Consider the following 19352-nt stretch of genomic DNA (forward strand, 5'->3'; position numbering starts at 1 on the left):
TGGGTGTGCTTATATAATGTAGATAAGGTTCCTGATGAAGGGCTTTTGCCTGAAACGTTGATTTTACTGCTCCTCGGATGCTGCCTGAACTGCTGTGCTTTTCCAGCACTACTAATCCAGAATTATATACTATAGACAAAAACATTAGGATGGAGGTATAGCAAACAAACAGGAAAGCAAATAGCATGTTGGTATTTAAAGCATGCAAACTGGAATACAAGAGTAAAAGGTCATGCTACAATCATACAAAGCTTTGATAAGACCACATCTGGAATACAGTGTACAATGTTTGCGATCCATGTTGAAGGAAGGATATACTTTGATGTTAGGCTGAATATACTGGGACTATATTCTCTAGAGCTTAAAAGAATGAGAGGTGGTCTCATTGAAATGTTCAAGATTGTGAGGGACTTCCCAGGGTAGGATGTTAAGACTGTGTTGCCCATGACTGGAAAATCTAGAACAAGTGGCCAGTCATTTGGGACAGAGTAGAAATTTGTTCAAAAGGCTTACAAAATCTTTGTCTATCTTGGCCTTAGATTCATTGATAATGTATCCGCAACCCTTTGGGTAGGTAATTCCAGAGTTTTGGTTTCTCAGCGAATGAATGGATATGGGAATGGCTCCTGCGAACACGAATATTTGAGGTATCAGCCACTCAAAGATCCTGCTATATTTGTAAAGTTCATGTGGAGATCGTATTGTCCCCTATAATTACACTGGGTTTCTGACAGGAGCTGACCAAACTGGTCTAGGCTGGTGCTTTCCCAAAGACAATATGGGGGGAAATACTCTTTGATTTATGTACACTGTCAAAACCATTCCACCTACAAATCAAGACGTCCACAGAGACTCAGATCGGTTGCATTTTTTTATTTTATCCAAACATTGGTGAGATTTCATTGCGTGCTCTGGGTTTCACTCAACAATCCGCTACATGCAATATTCAGCTTTAAGTTAATATCCTGAGATAAAACACAGAGAAGGCAACTACATATTTATTGAAAGATTTGGTGTTATTTTGAATATCCAAACACACCCAGACTATCAATGGACGTGAAACCAGTCATGAATAGATTAGAGGCAAGGAGGTGGTTTGTAGAGAGCTGGTGGATCCATTCGTAACCAGCTGTTCAGAGTAACTGGACCGTGACATCTCAGTCCACAGAGTGCAAATTCACCAGAAAATTCATCAAGAGATGGGCATCAAAAATGTGTGTTTTTGTGGCATTGTCTGCATTTATACAGAACACCAAAAGATTAGAGTATCATGAGATCTGATTCACTTAGGATTGTATCACATCTAAAGATTTGTAATAATAGTAACCAGTTATTATTTTATAATGCATACAGCCCGAGGCATTCTGTTTTTTTTTAAAATGTTCCATTATCAATTCATTCAGAAGACTGAATTATTTTCCCTCTCCAGTATTACAACATCTCTCACAAACAGCCTGCACCAGCTCACAGAGGAAAATGAAAGCAGGCTAAGATTTTGAGCTGTATACAGTATAAAACAAGAAAGAAGGCAAATAAACAAGAATGGAATTTGCTGGAGAAACTCAAGAGGTCTGGCAGCATCTGTGAAAGAGAGAAACAGGCTCCATGTTTTAAGTCTACTGACAATTCTTCAGAATCATCTAATGAAGGGCCATTGGAACCTGAAACACTGAGCCTGTTTCTCTCTTTCACAGATGCTGCCAGACCTGCTGAGTTTCTCCAGCAAATGCTGTTCTTGTTAGTTTCAGATCTCCAGGATCCTTTATCATATTGTATAGAAGATCAAAAAATTTTGTTCCCAAGGTCTAAGTGGTAGTTTGAGAGCTCTGACGTAATTGATCTCCGGACCACATGCAACTGGGCAACATGGCTGGCCATTCAGAAATCAAAAGCACTAGCTACAGGAGAACTTGCAAGGCAACCATCGTTCATTGTGTTCTTTATCGAGTGACTGTGTGCTGCTGTGGGTACAGAAGTTCCATTACCGGGGGTTGATTTTCTTCAAGCTTCTGTTGAGCTACAAAAATAAAAGAAACTTGTTATGAAATATTCTGGCCGACAAGCTAATGTCCATCCTTAGCAGGTGTTCTGACATTTTTTATAGTAATGGGCACTCTACAGTACATGATATACTAATCTGCTGTTTCAAATGCATAAACTGGCTCATTACAATTTGTGAAGGACTTTTGCAGACCAGTGGGTGTTGGTAAAACTGCAGCTCCTGGCAATAGGTACCAGCATGAAATGATTACTTACCTTGCTCTTTCTGCCTTTAAACACCGGGGAGAGCCTCATATTTAAAGGGACAAATTTTTCTTTTAAATTAATACATTTTCCCAAGTACTTCTATCCAGCTCTTCTTAAAGTAACATTACAGCTGTACTTAGGGAGGATATTCTGGGGAGTACATCCAGTGAAATTATTTGGGTGAAAGTGAGCATATGAACTTTGTGGGAAGCTAGGGGAGTAATTGCTGGCCCCTTGCTGAAATATCTGCATCATCAATAGTCACGGGTGAGCTGCCAGAAGGTGGCTAATGTGATGCCATTATTTAAGAAAAGAGGTAAGGAAAAGCCAGGGAACTATAGACTGGTGAGCTTGACATCAGTGGTGGGTAAGTTGTTGGAGGGAATTCTGAAGTCGAGGATCTACATGTATTTGGAAAGGCAAGAACTGATTAGGGATAGTCAGCATGGCTTTGTGCGTAGGAAATCCTGTCTCATAACTTGACTGAACGTTTTGAAGAGGTGACAAAGAAGATTGATGAAGGCAAAGCAGGAGACATTGTTTTTATGGACTGCAGTAAAGTGTATGACAAGGTTCCACACCACAGTCTAGTCAGCAAATTTAGATCACATTGAATTCAGGGAGAGCTAGCCATTTGGACACAAAATTGGCTTGAAGGTTAGAGACAGAGAGTGATAGTGGAGAATTATTTTTCTGACTGAAGGCCTATAACAGCGATCTGCCTCAAGGATCGATGCTGGGTCACTGTTTTTGTTATTTATATAAGTGATTCGGATGTGACTATAAGAGGTAAGGTTAGTAAATTTGCAGATGACATTAAACTTAAGCATGTACTAGACAGCCAACAAGGCTATATCAAGAGTACAATGGGACCACGAATAGAATGGCCAATGGACCGAGGAATGGCAGGTGGAGTTAAATGTGAGGTGATCCATTTTGATAGGGCAAATCAAGGCAGGATTTATACACATCATGGTTAGGTCCTGAAGAGTGTTGCCAGACAAAGAGATCTTGGGGTGCAGGTGTTACTACATGGCCTGAAGATAACTCAATGAAGACAATAGGTGAAGAATAAAACAAACAGCTTTACCTCTTCAAATTTGTGAATCTGCCTGATGAAGAAGTCACCATATCGCCGTGCCACTTTGGTGTCTGCGATGTGGATCATATCCTGAAAATCAACAGAAAAGCAATGTTTAAACAGAAATTCAAGTTGCCTCTTGTGTACTTAGGCAAAGTTCAATATTTTGCAGCTTACACAATATTGGCCCAAACTCAATCCTAGTTTGTTACCTGCCAGAACAGAGTCACCGAGGGGTTCAGGTACATAGTTCTTTGAAAGTCTTATCATAGGTAGATAGGGTGGTTAAGAAGGTGCTTAGCTCACTTCCCTTCATTGCTCAGACCTTTGAGTACAGAAGTTGAGACATCATGTTGAGGTTGCACAGGACATTGGTGAGGCTATGTTTGGAGTACTGTATACAGTTCTGGTCGCCCTGCTAAAAAGATTTACCAGGAGGTTGATGGGTCTGAAGAGTATGAATTATAAGCTTAAGCTGGAGGGACTGGGACTTTTTTCACTGGAGTGTACGGGGTTGAGGGGTGACTTACAGAGGCTTATAAAATCATGAGGGGCATCGATAGAGTGAATAGCAAAGGTCTTTTCCCCAGGGCAAGGCAATTCAAAACTAGCGAGCATGTCTTAAGGTGAAAGGAGAAAGATTTAAAAGGGATCTGAGGGGCAACCTTTTCACACAGAGTGTAATTCATATGTAGAAATGGACTGCCACAGGAAGTGATAGGTGCAGGTACAGTTGTAACATTTAAAAGACATTTGGATAGGTACATGAATGCGAAAAGTTGAGAGAGGTATGGGCCAAATGCAAGTAAATGGGTCTAGTTTAGTTTGGGAAACCTGGTTGCCTTGGACCAGTTGGTCATGCTGTATGACCCCAGGACAGTCAAGGTAACAAATGAATGAGGCAAGAATTGTCCTCATACCAGAGGACGTGTCCCATTTTAAGTGCTTAGGAGGAAGCCAGGAGGGAGAGTTACTGAGCAGGACTTGGGGATTGATGGTTTCTTTGGCAATGGAGATAGAAGAACTGATAAATGTTTAACCTTTGAGTTCAAAGTGCAGTAAGGAGCCACAGAAAATAGCAGGATTTGGCCATTTGGTCCATTATGCTAGTTCTACTGTTCAAAATGATTAAGATAGATTCCCTACAGCATGGATTCCCTACTCTTCGGCCCAACAAGTCCACACAGATCCTCCAAAGAATAACCTACCCAGACCCATTCCCCACCATTACCCCTGACTAAAGCACCTAATACTATGGGCAATTTAGCATGGCTAATTCACCTAACCTGCACATCTTTGGATTGTGGGAGGAAACTGGAGCACCCGGTGGATACCCACGCAAACAAGGGGAGAATGTGCAAGCTCCACACAGACAGTCACCCAAGGCTGGAATTGAACCCGGGTCCCTGGTACTGTGAGGCAGCAGTGGTAACCACTGAGCCACCATGCCGCCCCATGATCATGGCTGATCCTCTGTCCTGCCATTACAGCATAACAACCTAAGTCACTTGACCCATGGCCTCATCACTGGGGGAAGGGTGTCTCGGTCCATTGCTTGGGAACCCCTGGCTGGGGGTCACACAGAAAAGCTATCAGAGTCAAGGAGCAGGTGGCCATCAGCATGTGCAGGGTAAGATACAAAGGTGCTCTTTTGTAGATAAATCTCACCTTATCGATGTAGAAGTCAACCTCCGAAGCAGATTGAAATTCACCGTCCAGGGCCGAGATCCCACTTGTCCACACCAGGTTCTTCATCTTGTGCTTGAACACCAGGAGATTGATGCGGAACTCCTGCTCGGTCATGTCTAGGAATCCAGCCAGTTTGACAACAGGCATGGTAGTATACAGCTTTAAGAAACTGAAAGGGAGAGAAGGTAACAACAAGCAAGAGTGAGTAGACAGAAGTGATATTAGCATAGAAACTGATGATATTTAACAACAATATCAAAGGCACTTCATATAGCTACTACAGGAACAAAAAAAGTAGCCTGTGAAAACCAAAATGTAGCCCCCCCCCCCCCCCCCCCCCACACCAAGACAAGCCCTTAAAATAAAAATAAATATCTTGTGCTCTGCTGCCAAGTTGCTCTCCAGGATTTCAATACTGAACTGATTGTGGATTGGAGGTGCATTTGGACCACCAAAAATCACAACCACTTCAGAATGGAACATCAGTTCTTGGGTAAATGCATACATGAAAATGAGATCTTGAGAGAGAGTCATAGAGATGTACAGCATGGAAACAGACCCTTTGGTCCAACCCGTCCATGCTGACCAGATATCCCAACCCAATCTAGTCCCACCTGCCAGCACCCGGCCCATATCCCCCCAAACCCTTCCTATTCATATACCCATCCAAATGCCCCTTAAATGTTGCAATTGTACCAGCCTCCACCATATCCTCTGGCAGCTCATTCCATACACGTACCACCCTCTGCGTGAAAACTTTGCCCCTTAGGTCTCTTTTATATCTTTCCCCTTTCACCTTAAACCTATGCCCTCTAGTTCTGGACTCCCCGACCCCAGGGAAAAGACTTTGTCTATTTATCCTATGCATGTCCTTCATAATTTTGTAAACCTCTACAAGGTCTCCCCTCAGCCTCTGATGCTCCAGGGAAAACTGCCCCAGCCAGTTCAGCCTCTCCCTGTAGCTCAGATCCTCCAACCCTGGCAACATCCTTGTAAATCTTTTCTGAACCCTTTCAAGTTTCACAACATCTTTCCGATAGGAAGGAGACCAGAACTGCATGCAATATTCCAACAGTGGCCTAACCAATGTCCTGTACAGTCGCAACATGACCTCCCAACTCCTGTACTCAATACTCTGACCAATAAAGGAAAGCATACCAAACACCTTCTTCACTATCCTATCTAGAAGCTTGTTTTACAGAACAGTTTTAATTCCCTCCCTTTTTACCAGTTAACTTCATTCTTCAGTTCCTCAAAAAGGTACTCACTGATTTCTGGGGAATTGTTAACCAGAAGTAACTGGACACAGAACCTTTACATACCACTAAATATTTTTACAAACAGTTGGCACTGTTATCAGCTACTTCTCGACATACCTACGTATAGTGGACAGTACAGACTGTTGCTGCACCTCATCCATAAACACTTTCAGCTGTTGCAGGAATGGCTCCTTATGGTAGTTAGGATGGACCGACTCATAATTTGGTACCACTGGTGACAGGAACTTGGGACAAGCAAAGCTGAACAGCTCCTCAAAAATCTGCATCTCACTATTGGGAATAAAAGAAGAGCAGGGTTAGAAATGAAGAAAACACATATTGGGAGAGGGTCATTTAAAAAAAAATCATATAATTGAAAAGCAATGCATTTAGGGATTACGGTTTCAGCCGGACCATTCTAACTTTTACAATGCAGTTAATGCCTAATAAATGCATGCTGTTGTCATGCTGTATTAATGCTCACATAATAGCAGCCTTGTCTTGCTACCTTGGCATTTTATAATGAGAGGGCCTTGCAAAAGTCCATCTCATTTCCTAACCAGCAGCTAAGAGAAGACACAACATTCTGGAACTAGACTAGATCTCCTGTACCCATCAAATTTCTAGCCCTATTGTCGACACGCTTACAATAATCAGGAATCGCAAACCATTAATCAAACGCAGGTGAGGTTTCAGTGTGACACGCCAAAGAGCTAAAAGAGATCCTACTTCAGGTAGTTTCTGAGCAACTTCAGATGACTTGTTCTATAACCATAAATTCTGAGATGGATACGGAGATCTTTGGGTCTTACTCTAGGTTGCATAGGTGGCAATGTTGCATCACAAAGGTCTCATTCTTTCTGGATTGTAGAAGATTACACAGCTCGAATTGAGTCTATCGCATTTTTAAGAGAAAAGGTGGATGCATATCTGATGCAGAGGGAGTTAGTGGGCCACAGGGTGACAATGCAATAACATGATTCATTTGGATTCCTCTTCCAAGGAGCCATGATGTGGGAGGTTCTGGGGTTGGATTGGGGTGGGCAAAGTCAGAAGTCACATGACACCAGTTGTAGTCCCAACAGGTTTATTTCACATCACAAGCTTTCAGAGCGCTGATCCTTTATTAAGCGAACTCTTCACCAGATAAAGGAGCAGCGCTTTGAAATGTTGCGAATTCAAATAAACCTGTTGGATGAGAACTGGTGTCATGTGACTTCTGACCTCTTTTAAGGAGGTGACACAAACAAAGCTAGTCATCTTGTCTCTTTCTCTTAACATTTATGACTTTGGAAACATATGGGACAATCCCACATACCAGCCTGGCTAACAGGATGTGTGACCAAGGTAGATAAGAGGTGGTGTTATGCAGGGAGCTGCCAAAGCGAAACAAAATGCTTGCAGTGCAGTTCCACAAAATGGTCGATGTTGGAGTTGCTTTTTGGAGAAGTGTCTAATGTTTGCAAAGAAAACCTAGGTTCAATGGCTTAACAATGCTAATAATCCAGGAAGATCTGGAAAAGCTGGTTCAGCAAGCAGAGAGCCTGAAGATGAAAAACATGGTTACAGATAAAACCATGAGATTAGGTAGAGGCAGCAAGACTGGGGCTTATTATATTACAGTCACGAGTGTGGCGTTAGAAAAGCACAGCAGATCAGGCAGCATCCGAGGAGCAGGAGAATCGACCTTTCGGGCATAAACCCTTCATCAGTCAATTCTCCTGCTCCTCAGATGCTGCCTGACCTGCTGTGTTTTTCCAGCACCACACTCTCAACACTGACTTCCAGCATCTACAGTCCTTTCTCCTTATTAAATTAGTGTGCTTGAGGTAACAAAACAGAGGGAAGTCTGCAAGATTTACTGGACAGGTTATTAAAACCTCTGGCTCTGTGTTCCCAGGTGAAGACTAAGCAAGAAAAATAATGGGATATTCAAAGTTTGTGCGAAGATTTGTAGCTTGGGTGCTTGTTGTAGTGGTTCTGTTCGCCGAACTTGAAGTTTTTGTTGCAAACGTTTCGTCCCCTGGCTAGGAGACATCATCAGTGCTGTGGAGCCTCCTGCGAAGCGCTTCTTTGATGTTTCTTCCGGCATTTATAGTGGTCTGTCCTTGCTGCTTCCGGGTGTCAGTTTCAGCTGTCCGCTGTAGTGATTGGTATATTGGGTCCAGGTCGATGTGTCTGTTGATGGAATTTGTGGATGAATGCCATGCCTCTAGGAATTCCCTGGCTGTTCTCTGTTTGGCTCGCCCTATGATAGTAGTGTTTTCCCAGTCAAATTCATGTTGCTTGTTGTCTGAGTGTGTGGCTACTAGGGATAGCTGGTCGTGTCGTTTCGTGGCTAGTTGGTGTTCATGTATGCGGATTGTTAGCTGTCTTCCTGTTTGTCCTATATAGTGTTTTGTGCAGTCCTTGCATGGTATTTTATAAACTACATTAGTTTTGCTCATGTTGGGTATTGGCTCCTTTGTTCTAGTAAGTAATGTAAACTAATGTAGTTTATAAAATACCATGCAAGGACTGCACAAAACACTATATAGGACAAACAGGAAGACAGCTAACAATCCGCATACATGAACACCAACTAGCCACGAAACGACACGACCAGCTATCCCTAGTAGCCACACACTCAGACAACAAGCAACATGAATTCAACTGGGAAAACACTACTATCATAGGGCGAGCCAAACAGAGAACAGCCAGGGAATTCCTAGAGGCATGGCATTCATCCACAAACTCCAACAACAAACACATCGACCTGGACCCAATATACCAACTACTACAGCGGACAGCTGAAACTGACACCCGGAAGCGGCAAGGACAGACCACTATAAATGCCGGAAGAAACATCAAAGAAGCGCTTCGCAGGAGGCTCCACAGCACTGATGATGTCTCCTAGCCAGGGGACGAAACGTTTGCAACAAAAACTTCCAGTTCAGCGAACAGAACCAATAATGGGATATTTTAACCAAGACCAAAACTGTACCACATCTAATTATGGTGGCATTCAGGACAAGGTTGTAGATTTTTCAGAAGGGGCTGTGATTTGCAAGGAATGTCCAAAGGAAATAACTAAAATTAAGATGAGGAAAGATTGGAATGTCTGGGAATACAATGGGATGCAGGAAGAAGGAATTTAATAAGGAAATGAACTTCACAGATATATGAGCTAGGCAAACTCTGCTAATGACAAGAATTTAAAACTTAATACAGATGTGTTATAATGTGCCTTTCACAACCACAGGACATCCCAACTGCTTTACGGTCAGTCCTGGCTACTTGCACATTGTAATCCACTGTACCATTGGTGGCAAAGCCTCAAGATGCTGAGGCCCTAGATTCTGGGCAGCACAGTGGTTCAGTGGTTAGCACTGCTGTCTCACAATCTCAGGGACCTGGGTTTGATTCCACCATCAGGTGACTGTCTGTGTGAAGTTTCCATATTCTCCCTGGGCCTGCCTGGATTTGCTCCAGCTTCCTCCCACAGTCTAAAGATGTGCAGGTTTGCTGGATTGGCCATGCTAAATTGTCCATAGTGTATGGGAATGTGCAGGCGAAATGGGTTAGCCAGGGGGAATGCAGGGTTACTGGGATAAGGCAGGGTGTGGGTATAGGTGTGGACCCGATGGGCCAATCGGCCTATTTTCACACTGTAGGGATTCTGTGATTCTTACCCACATATTTCCGTACCTCTACATCTCTTTCATTCTTTAAAGATTTTCCTTCAAATGGACTTGTTTGACAAAGCTCTATTATTCCATGAAGCTCAGCGTCAAATATTATTTGATTAAGGGTCTCATGAAGTACCCTGGACCCTTCACTGGCAAGTTGCTATCAAAAGTATTTTTCAAGTGTAGCCACCATTATAATGCAGTAAATATGGCACAGCAAGCTCCCACAAACATCAGGACAATAAATGACCAGATCATTTGTTTCAGGTGTTAACCGAGACACCAAACATAGGCTGAGGAGTTTCCCAGCCTGTCTTTGAAATAGATGGATGAAAGGGATCTCTCAGCATTAAAGAGTACAACAGTGCTTCAGTTTAGCAACTCATCTGAGCGACAGCAGCTGATGCAGAGTGGCACAAAGGTGTCAACCTAGATTATTCTGGAGAACTCTTGAGCTGCCTTCCTCCTTTATATTGATTTTAATTTCATGTTTTTCCTAATTTAATGCTCTAAAATAAATACAACAATAAACTTCCTTCAGACAGCATTAAAATAATGTACATGCAACCAATTACATAAGCGCAGTCCAAACACACTGAACAACCACTTCTCCGATCCTGTTTACACAGAGTTACCAATGCAGGTGGGAACACAAACACAAAATCCTGATTAGAGCAGACAGAAATTATTTTGCAGAAATTGAGCTAGCAGTCCCATTGTTTTGATCATTAATTTGGTGCTTCATTTAAATCCTTGAGAAATAGTCGCTTTTGTTAGAAATCCCAGTTAAAAATGTTATTTGGTAAAGCATAATGGTTGTTAATGGACTAATAATCCAGAGACCTCCCTCCCTTTTATCTTAGCCTGTTTGGCACACCCTCCTCATTCCTGAAGGGCTTATGCCCGAAACGTCGATTCTCCTGTTCCTTTGATGCTGCCTAATCTGCTGTGCTTTTCCAGCAACACATTTTTAACCTCCTAGTGATTGACAGGTTCAAGTTTCAAAACCCAGTATAAGCGGTGGACAATTCAAATCATTTAAGTTAAATAAATCTGAACTAAAAGCCAGTCTCATGTAATGGTGGTCATGAATCTATTTGATTGACATTAAGAATCCATTTGATTCTCCTTTAGTGAAACCATGGTAGTGATCATGGGTTTGAAAAGTGCTGCCTGAAGGTCACACACCTGACTTGTGCCTTGTACATAGAACATAGAACATTACGACGCAGCTTAGGTCCTTCGGTCCTCGATGTTACGCCAACCTGTGAAACCAATCTGAAGGCCATAAGCTACTCTATTCCATTCTCGTCCATATGCCTATCCAACCACCATTTAAATGCCCTACTGGCTGTGAGCAGAATCTCTTACATTCACAGCAACTCCCAAAAACTCCAATTGCTGGGTGATGTTAACATAGTCCCTGATTATTTCACTCTTATACAAGAGATTAAAAATGTGTTGCTGGAAAAACACAGCAGGTCAGGCAGCATCAAAGGAGCAGGAGAATCAATGTTTTCGGGCATAAGCCTTTCTTCCTGAAGAAGGGCTGATGCCCGAAACGTCGATTCTCCTGCTCCTTTGATGCTGCCTGACCTGCTGCGCTTTTCCAGCAACGCATTTTTAAGCTCTGATCTCCAGCATCTGCAGTCCTCACTTTCTCCTAGTCACTCTTATACAACCCCATTTATAAATTACAATTAGCCAATAATCATTTCAACAGAAGTATCATCTTAACAACAACAATTGAATAATGGATGTGTACAAAGGTACTAGACTCGCTTTTAAATTCCCTCCCCAAAGGTCCCAAACTTCCTCATTTCTGTAACCCCAACACTGCAATTCTGAGTTCCTCCAATTTTAACCCTATTACAACTTTCATTGCTTTATCATTGACAGCCAAACCTGGGACCAACAAGAATTCCTTCTTTGAGTCTATCTGCCTCCAACTTCATCTGGCTGATCAGATTTGTGATTGATTATCCAATTATCTTCATGAAGTATCTAAGAATGCTCTTGTGAAAGGCCTGGGGTTAACACTGCTGCCTCAGTGCCAGGGACCTGGGTTTGATTCCAGCTTCGGGTTCGATTCCAGCTTCGGGTTCTGTCTGTGTGGAGTATGCACATTCTCCCAGTGTCTGCGTGGGTTTCCACCAGGTGCTCCGGTTTCCTCCCTTGGTCCAAAGATGTGCAGGTTAGGTGGATTAGCCATGAGAAATACAGAGTTACAGGGATAAGATGGGAGGGGTGTGTGGGGGTGGGATTCTTTTCAGAAGGTTGGTGTAGACCTGATGGGCTGAATGGCCTCATTCCACACTGTAGGGATTCTATGACATTTTATCCCCTTCTTGGTGCTATATAAATGCACATTGGACAAGGCATCATTACTGAATAACTGCAATATTATAAATAAATGGACAATTAAGAGGAATAGCAGACCTACCCTTTCTGCATACGCAGCATTTTGTCTCCATATTTCTCTCGTAGCTGTGTGTGGATGCTCTCATCGATCCTCATCGGGTATAGTGTCAAGGCAATTGCCAACAGACTATGCATCTGTTCATTCTGTTTGTTTATCTACAGGTAGATTTGAAAAGGGCAAGGGGAAGAGAAGAAGAAGAAAATGGGCTTTTAATTCTCTCTGTAATTAGTCCATTGCATTTCTACTTGAGGATGGATTCACACCATGATTCAGCAACCCCCATGTCTGCCCATTATGTAACAGAGAGGAAGTATTTTAGTGGAGGCCTTGGGCTAGGAAAAAAAAAATTGAGATTCTAACTCATTTACCAAAATTAAGATAGACATTAGTTTGGCCACCTTTTGGATGCTATTCAGCTTAGTCTGGTCTCCTTGCTATTGGAAAGATGTTGTTAAACTTGAAAGGGTTCAGAGAAGACTGACAAGGATGTTACCAGGTTTGGAGGGTTTGAGCTATAGGGAGATGCTAAATAGGTGAGGGCTATTTTCCATGGAGTGTCGGAGGCTAATGGGTGACCTTATAGAAGTTTATAAAATCACTTTATGGATAGGGTGAATAGCCAGGGTCTTTTCCCCAGGGCAGGGGAGTCTAGAACCAGACAGCATAGGTTTAAGGTGGGAGGGAAAAGATTTAAAAGGGATCTAAGTGGCAACTGTTTCATACAAAGTGTGATGCATGTATGGAATGAGCTTTCAGAGGAGATGGTGGAGACTGGTATAATTACGACATTTAACAGGATAGGTATGTGAATAGAGTATGGGACAAATGCTGGCAAACGGGACTAGCTTAATTTAAGATATCTGGTCAGCATGGATGAGTTGAACAAAAAGGTCTGTTTCCATGCTGTATCTCAGATTTTAAAAGAAAGGGGTTTAGGGAACCCGTGTTATGTGATGGTGAACTAAGCAATTTGTTTTAAGGGTTTCAGAGACAGAAGTTTCTCAAATAAAAAAAAATATAGTGAATGTGAAATTGCTGAAAGATAATTGATTATAGCCATGGCAGCTGAGCAAAAAAAATTTTAACTTGGAGATAGGTGTAACTCATCACTGGGGTTTGAGTATCTGCAAGGTTATTGTTGGGATAAGCGGGATTAACTTTTCTTTCTGATGTTTGCAATTAAATCCTTCTAATACTTCTCAAGTGGTGTGATATAGTTTGCATTTTCTTTTGTGTAATAAACCTTTATATTCTTTTATTGCAAGTACATTGGCAGCCTCTGAGAATACATTCAGTGACTGAGCTCCATGGTAAACCTTTAAAAAGCCTATGGTTTATCAAGCCAGGTTTAAATCTGGGATCTAACTTGCACAGTACTACCATCAGCTCATAACATTTGCCAATTCAAAGCTTTTCGCTTTGTAAAAATGTAGAAATGCAGGCAGTTTGAATTGGCTTATATAAATAAAATCAACCTTCTTTTTGCACCAAAATTACTTTAAACAATTCAAATCAACCAACTTCACATGAAGAGTACAGCATACATAGGTAACACTTTTTTCCAGGTTTACCATCTCATATTTGTAGGTTGAACGTTGAAACATGTTCTTGGTCCTCTGAATATACAGCAAAATGTTGGCAAACACACGAATAGAATCCTGGTAACGACGCATCATCAGGTATGCGAAGCCCACGTAATAATAAGTTGTAACCTGACACTCTGGTACTCGGGAGTACATGCTCTGTAATAGAATGGAACAAAAAAGTAATATTATGTAAGGCACCCTATTCTAAAACCCAGGTATACATATCTGGAAAGCAATTACTTAATCCTTCTTGTACATTTATTAAGCAGTGTAAATGTGGCAAAGCATTCTTTCTTGATTTGTTGATGAGAGAACAGTAGATGAATTGGGTTTAGTCATTTTTCCTTCTGGTTACCTGAGCATTGAGAGTCATTACAAGATTACCATTGCAGGATGTGAGGAGCAGGAGTTGGAATGCTTAGGAATATTTTCACACCACAAGATGTTGATGTGTCAGGAGCTGGCGCTACATCAGATGTCAAATTGAAAGAAGAAACATTGGAATCTTGCTCTACTTGACCTCACTAGAGATGAACAATCTTTCAAGGTGAAATAGGAACTGGGGACAATCAGGTTGAGTTTGGAACTTACTGCGGGGACTAAGGTAGAAAGTCAGTATCTGAACAGGGGGTGAGATGCATTAAAATTCATTAAGTTTTAATTCTCATTCTACCAGCTATTTTAATTAAATAGTCCTGAGCATTGATTATTCTAATAAAGATGCTGCAAACATTGAACAAGACTAAGATATCCTTCATTGTTGTGCCCTCTGATGCTGGCAAGAATGACTCCTTCATGCAATATGGTTCTATAGGTACATTCCAAGTGGCCATTGTTCAGCAGCTTTGGCAGTGGACATCAGGAGCTATTAAACCTGAAAAAGCCCATAAATGAACTTGAACTCAACCAATACTTACACAAGAGCCACTGGCTCTGGAAACTTTCCCAATCTAGTAGGAAAAGTTCTGACAGCAATTAGTATACTCCAAACTGCACAATAGTTCAATCAGCATGGATTCAAGAGCTAAGGCAGGATCTGCATGAACATTGTGTAATGTGTAGTTGCAGGGAGCTATTGAGGAACTGAACACTTTTTGCTAAAAAGGACAGTGAACGAGATCCAGGGCTTGGAGAGACTTCAAAAGAATTTCTATTATCCAGTAAATTTGCACAAGTTTGCAAGTTATGGTTGCAAGGTGGGCATAAATGGAAAACCTGTGTGGAAATCATAATGTAGTTTTGAGGAAGCATAATTCTTAACAGAACCTGCAAAGGCTCTTTGAAATTATCCTAACTCCAAGGCCAGAAATAGTGCATCTTGAAGGGTGTCTTCTTAGCAGATGCGTACACTTCCTTTTCTTTTGTCTCCCTTAATTAATTCAAACATTATTAACTTTTAGCTGATTACATGGACTGGAAGAGGGACTGGTCTCAGTGTTATGTTTGATTTACAGTGTTTTATTTGCAATTTCTCTGGAATTATGAACGTGTTTCCTGTAATGTTACTCCTCTTTAAATGACAGCTATGAAACAAACTAACCAGTGGTTAAGATTAGCTGGTTAACTAAGTTCAGTAAAGCAGTGCAGGTAGGTTATAAAGGGATGCACCTTTTTATTGAGTTCAATATTCTCGAGTACTTTGATAGCCTGGTAGTAATCTCCAAGAAGTGAGTGGAGGCGCAGAAGTCCTACCAGGCTGAAATATCCTAGCATTTTATATAGAGAGTGACGTCCATACTCCCCAGCAACACTCTCAGGATCGCCTGTAATGAGATGAACAGTAGTAGATGTCAATACAGGAGTAAATGTAAATCTTTACAGCAGTCAGTTTTAACCAACACCTGCAAAAGATCTTCTGGTTGTTACCATACAACACTTTGTGGGAGCTTGCTAGGTCATGTTTCTTTACAACAGTGACTACACTTAAAAGCATTTAATTGACTGTAAAGAACTTTGGCAAGACTTAAGATGGTGTTAGACACTATTTAAATATAAGTCTCTTTTGCAAAAAAAGAGGGATATCACTTATATGGAAACATGGTTCATACAACTGATGGAAAAATACAGGTAGAAAAGAAGTGCTTGGAACTGAATTAAAAAGAAAAAGTATGCCAGTCATTCAGGGGTCTGCAAAGTGTGAAGTAGCACTTGTTTGAGAAAAAAAAAGTGGTTGCTTCTGCATTTTAGCTGCTAATTAGCAATCAGTCCAATGCCGAGAGATAAAGCGAAACAAGATATTAGTTAATGAGCACGTGGCCAACCTGGTAATAAATATTTTTCAGGATCAATGGAAACACTAACTGAAATTTCCCAAGATATTCAGTCCCAAAACAGAAGTGAGAGGCGAGGAGGGGAAAGGTGGAATATTAAGAGGGACATGGAACAAAAAAAAACATTGACTTTACACAAATGAGAATCATCCTGCACTTGCCTCCGCTGGTGTAGACCTCCAGTTGCCGGTTGATGTTGGATTTGTCAACCAGTGAATGAAGGACATTGAGGACACTGTGAACATTCCAGATTTTGGGATTTGACCGCAGGAAGTCAATTTCCTCGTCTGTCTTTTTGGCTGTTTTGCAGCGGTACTGACTGAAAGACTGGAACTGTACAGCGAAAGAGAGAGGTTTCAATGGAAGAAATCAACATGGTTAGCCAGACCAGGGTCAAATTTCTGCTGACTGGCCAATTTTGCAGAGCACCATAACAAAAACAAGTTTTCATTTTTGCTATGAATAAAATGTATGGCATATTCTTAACATTTCAATCTCTGCTTAGTCATCAGAGTCACAATACGAAGGTGTATTTTGTTCCTCCATGTTTGCAACCACAGGACCAATGTGGTGAAGAAGTTGAAAGGACATATTGCACAATAATGTTTGTTCCAGTACAAATCCAAAAGAAAATAGGTAAAGTACTTCACTTATCATGCATTTCTCTTCACCACATCATATCTGACTTGAGTTGGTCAACAGACAGAAGGTATAAGATAATATAAACTACTCAGTCTGAATCTGGACTCACTTCATGGTTATAAACAAGAACAGTTATTTCTGCTCTTCATAGAAGTAGTTTGGAACATAAACAGAACAGATAGTTTGCAAGAAAGGATAAATCTCCTGAGGATTTCCTACCCAGCATCACGCTTCGTCCACTGGATGCATTCTGACAATCTAGATGAGAGCTGCCAATTGTCAATAAAAGGCAGAGCCCAATACTAGTTGTTGCAGAGACTCAAAAGTACAGAGAAGGCCCCTCAGCCTCTTGAGAATATCCCAAAAATACATAGTTAAAAATCACACAACACCAGGTTATAGTCCAACAGGTTTAATTGGAAGCACTAGCTTTCTGAGCGCCGCTCCTTCAACCACCTGATGAAGGAGCGACGCTCCGAAAGCTAGTGCTTCCAATTAAACCTGTTGGATTATAACCTGTTGTGTGATTTTTAACTTTGTACACTCCAGTCCAACACGGGCATCTCCAAACCAAAAATACATGTCACAGAAAAGTAATGTGCTGTGGAGATTTAGGCAAATTGATCTGAAGGAAAGGCAGAAATTCACCTGATATATGAACTCATCGATGATGTCCCACAGCCATTGGTTTGGGAGCTCCAGGGGAACTGGACCATCTGCATCTGAAAGGGATGAGATTGTTCTGATTTAAAATGAGCAGAATCTGTACTGCTTGCTCCATGGTCCAACCCATCCATGTCGACCAGATATCCCAACCCAATCTAGTCCCACCTGCCAGCACCCGGCCCATGACCCTCCAAACCCATCCTATTCATATATCCATCCAAATGCCTTTTAAATGTTGCAATTGTACCAGCCTCCACCACTTCCTCTGGCAGCTCATTCCATACTCGTTTCACCCTCTGTGTGAAAGTTGTCCCTTAGGTCTCTTTTATATCTTTCCCTTCTCACCCAAAACCTATGACCTCTAGTTCTGGAATCCCTGACCCCAGGGAAAAGACTTTGCCTATTTACCCTATCCATAATAATTTTGTAAACCTCTATAAGGTCACCCCTCAGCCTCCGACGTCCCAGCCTGTTCAGCCTCCCCCTATAGCTCAAATAGTATACTTTAATTGCTCCAACACAAAGAATGTGAATATTAATTCAGAATTGTGCTGCCCTGCTACTAAGCAAAATACCACAGATGTTGGAGATCTGTTCTCTGATGAAAGATCCAAAATGTTAGCTCCATTTCTCTCCACAGATGCTGCCTGACCAGAGTATTTCCAGCACTTCCTGTATCCATTTGAGCTTTTCTGTTAATATATTTTCAGCTCCTTGTGTCCACCATGTTGACAAGTTCTACTGAAGATTACTATTCAGTAATAATGACTGTATTCACAACACTGTCTCCTCCCTATTCACTCTCTCTAACCATCCCCCTCACACACATAATTTTTGTGGAAGAACCAGGTGCAAGTAAAAGCGAGAATAACGATTTTATTACAAAGAAGTGTACGTACTCAGAATGTAGTTGAACAGATTGCAGTAATTGTAATAGGATTCAAACCTCTGCTCCAATGTAGGTCCTCCCTAGAAGGGAAAGGAAATGAAATGGAACCAGTGAGTATGACAGGAGTAGTTCCTAAATCATGTTTCTTGTAGTTTGCTCTGCAGACTGCACAGAAGCTTAAAGTCCATCAGTGCCCTACTCAACACACTTTTGACAAAGCAATACCAAACTACTGATTATAGTGCACTGTTGCTGTGGAGTTTCAAAATAATTAATGTTAGCCTGCCACAGATCAATAGCAATGGCATAATGTGACAATACTACGGCTTTAAGAGGTTTATTTTATCCTGTTTTTTTAACTAGTAAAAGTTGAGACAGAGGTTTTGAGCACTCTGCTCAAAGCTAATCAAGTAAAGAGCATGTGAAGATCTTAAAAAAAATTGGAACAATAGAAGCATCTTGAATGGATGGGGTCAAGCTCCACAGTAACTGGATTTTTAGTTTTGGCTTTCAGCAGTTTCGAAACTGGATGTGGAAGCTCTTGTTCCTCTCTCTGTTACAGCCAAAAGCTGGGGTTCTCTTCCTGCACGTTTAGAATTGCACGTGAGACAATCTATTTTACTGAATTTGCTTTTGCCACATGTTTATGGGATTCTACTATATTGCACGAGTTAATCAGTAGTAGTTAATATTTGTTAAGCATTTTGATCGAGTTACAGTTGAACCAATTCTTTTCTTTTTACTTTGTCTGTATTTTAACTGTAGTGCAAAAATAAAGTGCGCTTTGCTTAATGTCGAGTAGTTTGATCAATTGAATTGCATCTGGAATGCAATGCCCTATACTTACCTTTAAGGTAAGAAAAGATTAGGGTCTAGACTATCTTCTTAATATATTTTTTTGGGAGGGGGGGTGGTGGTCTGGTCCATAACAAT

The 19352-nt window shown here is 41.4% G+C and overlaps 1 protein-coding gene across 1 annotated transcript in view; it reads right to left on the reverse strand.

Moving 5' to 3' along the window:
• Positions 1-858: 858 nt before the first annotated feature.
• The window catches only part of eif3s6ip (eukaryotic translation initiation factor 3, subunit 6 interacting protein), a 33777-nt gene continuing 15283 nt past the window's right edge, over positions 859-19352 (reverse strand). Inside the window, exons 6-15 of the mRNA XM_060849467.1 lie at positions 18430-18499; positions 17513-17586; positions 16384-16555; positions 15561-15715; positions 13938-14108; positions 12388-12521; positions 6394-6567; positions 4997-5186; positions 3338-3418; positions 859-2017 (exon numbers count right to left, since the gene is read on the reverse strand). Coding sequence (XP_060705450.1) covers positions 1982-2017; positions 3338-3418; positions 4997-5186; positions 6394-6567; positions 12388-12521; positions 13938-14108; positions 15561-15715; positions 16384-16555; positions 17513-17586; positions 18430-18499 — 1257 coding nt within the window. The 3' untranslated portion in view covers positions 859-1981. The remainder of the gene's footprint in view (positions 2018-3337; positions 3419-4996; positions 5187-6393; positions 6568-12387; positions 12522-13937; positions 14109-15560; positions 15716-16383; positions 16556-17512; positions 17587-18429; positions 18500-19352) is intronic.

The sequence above is a fragment of the Hemiscyllium ocellatum genome, chromosome 33, assembly GCF_020745735.1.
Source record: "Hemiscyllium ocellatum isolate sHemOce1 chromosome 33, sHemOce1.pat.X.cur, whole genome shotgun sequence".
NCBI lineage: Eukaryota > Metazoa > Chordata > Chondrichthyes > Orectolobiformes > Hemiscylliidae > Hemiscyllium > Hemiscyllium ocellatum.